This window comes from Eimeria tenella, genomic scaffold (genome assembly GCF_000499545.2).
Source record: "Eimeria tenella Houghton genomic scaffold, Eth_scaff55, whole genome shotgun sequence".
NCBI classification, from domain to species: Eukaryota; Apicomplexa; class Conoidasida; order Eucoccidiorida; family Eimeriidae; genus Eimeria; species Eimeria tenella.
The window spans coordinates 168654-173929 of NW_013543412.1; the positions used below are offsets into that span (position 1 = coordinate 168654).

At 46.6% G+C, this 5276-nt stretch overlaps 1 protein-coding gene across 1 annotated transcript; it reads right to left on the minus strand.

The window, feature by feature from the left end:
* Positions 1-3844: 3844 nt before the first annotated feature.
* Positions 3845-4494, minus strand: ETH_00001830 (CAM kinase, CDPK family, putative; the record flags this gene model as incomplete). Its single annotated transcript, XM_013377571.1, has 2 exons — positions 3845-4183; positions 4375-4494. 2 exons carry the CDS (start codon positions 4492-4494, stop codon positions 3845-3847), a joined length of 459 nt encoding a protein of 152 aa, XP_013233025.1.
* Positions 4495-5276: the final 782 nt, after the last annotated feature.

The window sequence follows — 5276 nt, forward strand, 5'->3', positions numbered from 1 at the left end:
ACCCGAGCCTTTGGCTACACCTCCATAACAGGTGGTTCGGCGGCTCAGCGTGGTAGCCCTAAGAGCTACTAAAGACAAATATAAACAAAAATATCCCATTGTGCTTTGTTATACTATCGCTATCTCTTAAAGCTAAGAGTTCTGCCTGTCTTCACCCGGTGTAGTTGTAGGACAAAGTTGCTTTCCTTAAGGAGCTTGTGCCTGAGCACTATGCACCACCAGCGTAGCCAATGCGAGTGCTGAGTGAACATGAATACCGATGTTTGGTAAAAAGGGAAGGGCAGCACATATATGATGGCAAGCTGTTGATTAGCCTTGCTTTGTGGATTCCGTAGCGTGTTGCCCTCAAAATGAAAAGTATGTGTCAGGCCTTTTGATAGCTCGCTGAGGCTAGTGCACTACCAAGGTACGATTCAAATCCCGGCATGGCCTCTAGACTAATGCAATTCAATTTCTCAGTATCTGAAGAGCAGCTACTTGAGTTCGAGAGGCTAGGAGACTGGCCGTCGGTCCAAGTAGGAGGTGTGAAGATTCGCTCCTAGTGTTTTCTAAGAAGGAGTAACTGATGACCAGCATAGGCACTAGACGAATGCAACCCGATTTTTTCATTATATGTAAATATGAGAGGGTAAGAAGTTGCCTGTGGGACCAAACAAAAGGTGTGAACATTCATTATGCGCAACGGAAAAACAATAGCTTGAATATATCAAAACCTCAAGCTATAAAACGGCCATTCGACTGGTCAACGCTGGCCTGCTGTGTGACTTAAACCAGAGTGGAAAAGGTGTATTAGAAAATGATGCATGAGAGAGTGCTCACGAGCGAGAATATTATCGGACGAGGGTCTGGCAAAAATGTTTCCGCTGCTCGCACTGGGAACCCATGCCAGTGAAATGATTCGAGAACCCACAGAGCTGACACATGGCTCAAATACCTCACTTCAAGCACTTGATTTTTTTCTGTAAGTTTCCGACTGATTGTGTGTGATCCTAGGAGGGGCGGTCAAGTCCCCGTGTTTCCTTGTCAGTTGTTCTCAACGCAGGCCGAAAATGCTTCCACGCATTTTCCTTACTAGGAACCCCCCCACCATCAGACTCATTGAAGGCCGAGTTCATTTGTTGCTAGGGGATATCCCATTAGCCGAGCTTCTGCTTGCTGAGACTCAAGTGGCTTTGGCCTGAAAACATCGGCGCCAGCACAGCTTCCCAAGGCTGTAGCATTTACTATCCTAGTATGATATATAGTTGGACGTGTTATTGCTACGAAATTTGGGCTCTTGCTGCGGACGCTGTCTTCGGTGTTTCTCTGTAAGACCAGGGATTGGAGCTGACAATTCCGCCGTTGCAGCGTGCGTGGACGCGCACCAAGAGACACCGAAAACCTAGTCGAGGCTGAAAAACAGACAGACTTGAAATATCATAATTGAAAGGGTTTATTTGAGAACGTTTGTCCTTATTGGATTTGTGTGCACCGTTGTAGCGAGAAAGGAAACCCATGCAGGGATGAGGTGAGGCCGCGCTCACTAGAATTTGGGGACTACTCCGGGATTATTTGAAAACCCGAAGGTTGCGGCTGACGATGACGGCACTGGTGTGGGGCATCGCTGCAACCGGGTAAGGAGAGTCAAAACTACGATTCTCGGCTTCTAAGAAGGTTCGATGGACAGACACGAAGGATGCTGGACTATTGATTATTTGGTGTTGTTTTATGAGATATGAGACATGTGTCGCTTGCAGAGGATTTGTCAGGAGGGCGTCCTATTCATGCGCCAGGAAATAGCGTAGTAGCAGCGGAGAGCGCTGTTCACTGCATCTACCGAGGCAGCTACTTTGCGAGGTGCTGACAAATTGGAATGCATAATTTACAGTCACAAACATCGCATGCTTTCGCACTTTGAACACTGGGAAATTTAGGTACAGGCACCCCGCAGGCGAGCCGAGAAGGTTGAATGCTAAATTTGGCATCGCCTTTTACTAACTCGAAGGGCAAAATATTTTTTGGGAAGAACAACAAAGCAAACACACCAGGGAATGCACTAAGATTCGTTTGTCTCCATTAAATTGATGAACAATAGGCTGTGCTAACAGGCGCGGAGATGGTTTGCGTGCTTCTGTCAAACTTAATACATGCTTCACACGCAGTAATGCACCATTATCCGTTCGGAAACATCATTACAATAAGTTCTCATATTTAAGCAACTGTGTACGTTTTTACCCTTTGTCGATATACAGCAGCTTGGTTGTGCGCGAAGCTGTCATGAGTCTATGATGCCTCTACAACAGAAGAACTATCAGGCATCATTTGCCAAGGTGTACCGAACCTTTTTTCCAAAGTGAGGAGCTTGCATGGGGTTTTGCAGACTCAGTAAAGAGAACTTCATTCCATCCATGAACCCCGACTCTTACAACATCGACTATCGGTGGGAAGAGAACAGTTTCAAAATGCATTAGTTCCAAACAAACGACTTACACTGTAGCAGAAACAAACCAGCCAATTCACTAAAGTTTGCCAGTCTTTTTTGGGAACCGATCTTCACTAGTCCAACCTTGCCACCCAAAGGCCTCGGGCATGGAGGTTTCCACTGCAGCTAGCACCACGCACAAGCAACTTAAAAGAGACGAAAATTCTGCAGGCATAAAGCTTTTGTGGCATTTGCAGTCCGATCACAACTGGGGCCTTGGCAATGTACACGCATGGCAAGATGCACCCTAAAGAATTTGTGTTTTAATAAGGTGCATGCGTACATTCACCTGTAATGTAATATGCCGCCACAATACTGTCAAAATGCTTGCATTGATCTAACATATTAAAATAAAGAAAAGAACATGTAACATTATGGGGGCAATCGTCGATAAATCATCAGTGGCATCAGGCAGGAGTCGTGATCAAACAATGAATTCTTCCTGTTGAGATCTATCTAAACGAGACGGTGGTGCCTCTTCAGCAAGCCGAACGCCCATGCTTAGCCTTTGCAGTCTGGCACTGCTGAGCATATCCTTTAGGCGACGTCCTGCTTAGCAGGATTCTTGCTCCACAGCCCTGGGAATTCAGAGGGCGTTCAGCGTTACCAGCTGCCTTGCCAGCAGCCGTATATAAACTGCTGGGGTTATCCGCAGCATCGGGGAAGATATCAGTCAGAAGGGTTGCGTTTTAGCAAGGTAAATAGCCGGGCAGAGCTACTACCTTTAGGCAGAAAAGAACAGTAAGTAACTTTCCCATAGTCTACGCAATGCTCGTGCGAGCCAATGCCAAATTGCGGCTACAGGCCACATACTGCACAGGAAGTGCAAAATGATTGTCAAATTACTAAAAGAAACAGCAATCTGTTCAGTGGCATAGTCGAATGCATGTTAATTCGCGTTGCGTCGCGTTCTTAGAGTTGGTTACCTGCATTCAAAGCCAGAATCATACGCCTGACATTGCAGTAACAGTATAATCAGTATCGTCTGACACGTTATATGTTTAAAACATCACAAGGTCTTCTATCAAACCGCCAAACAGTGAAACTCACGGCGAAGAAGCGTACGTGGTGCTCCGCCGCATCATGTCCATGAATTCATCGAAGTCAATCTGAAGTGCAGGCATATGATCACATCGTCTCTTCGAGACAACTGTAAGGTATATCAAGTACACTAGTTCCAGGACGACGAAGCGTTATTAATTTGCAGCTGACCCCGAGCTAATTTGTAAAGAGTCTAGGGCACCAACGTCAACTTCGTTTCTCTGTTCCGCTAAGTGTTATCCAGTGAGGCGCGCTTAGTGGATGCGTGATTCTGGCTGCGCCATCAAGCTTGGGTACTAACAATAATGGCAAGCTAAACGCCTAATTACAAGCATTTCAGAGCTAGGACCTGCCGGCTGCCTCTACCCAGGAACCACCATAACGAACCTCTCCATCTCCATTCCGGTCCACTTCACGGATGATACTTTTGATTTGCTGCATTTGCTGTTGCTTCTGTTGCGGGGATTGACTGTTTCCTGGTCCTTTGTTGGCGTCTTCTTGAGCATCATGTGCCGCAGCAGATTGGGCATGCGACGAAGCGTTGCCATTGCCGAGCGATGCAGGCGACGGAAAAACGCTCTGCACGTCCGTGTTCAAGAGAACGTGCGCAAGATCCTGAGCAGATATTCGCCCGTTCCCGTCCAAATCAAAGACACGGAACGCCGCCCAGCACACGTCTTCCTGTAAAGAGGCACAAAATTTTAAGCACGCCTCCAGAACCGTGTGGACAAAAGAATGCATCTTGAAATTCCCACGGGCAATATTAATGCAGCAGTAATCTTTACACGTCCTAGTGCTGAACAGCCAAGCAAAAAGCCTGCTATAGGAGCCACTGTAGCGTCTTTTGCACCAGAACACATTAATCTACCCACTTGTATATATTGCCTCTTGTCAAGCGTGGCTGCAACAAACTCTGTGTAGTCAATTACTCCTGAGCCGTCAGAGTCCACGTCATTCATCAGTTGCTCTAGGTCGCTAGGTAGTTCTTTCATGCCTGCTTTCTTGAGTCCCGCTGCGCCCCCATATTTATGAGCAAATCAACAGCAACAAAATACAATGAGTACATGCGGCCACCGTGCTTCGTCAGTAACGAAGTACTTATTGAGCTCCATATGGGCAAAATTTACGGACGCGATCGCCCCTGGATGAATTTTTGCTTATTCCGTACGTCATGCTTCGAAACTAACCCAGAAATTAGTGCTAGGATGTATTTATGGTGAACGTTTTTGATGCAAAGAGTGAATGCAGATTGTAATTAAACATGTCGGCGATAAATACAGCAATTGAGACTTGGAAGAGAAACATTTGCTCACTTCGCAACTCGTGGAGGTTAATGCTTCCGTCTCCATCCTCATCTAATGCTGAGCACGGCAGATCAAATATGCGTGCCATTTTTTTGTTACCTTCGTACTCGGTACTAGCCCTGAGATGTGTTCCACTTTACTGCAACGTGGTGTGCAGGCAAAATGTTTCGCGGTTACTATCGCCACAGAGCAACGCTTCACTTGTTCTCGTATTTCTGCGTTGCGGCCAGTCTATCTCTCAGTCTTTTCCTGCTGAAGAGAGGGGCAGCAATACAATGTACCAAGAAAAGTATGAGTGAGTAGCTCGATTTGCGACTCGCTCATCTGCTGCGCTATAATGGTCAGTGCTGCCTTTTTCAGTTTGCAGAGAGCTTGGAATGCCTGCACATAAGCTGCACAAGTTCCAGGGCAACACGATTATACGATGATGTTAAGTCGACGTGCTTCCTGGCCGGAACGACTACTACAGT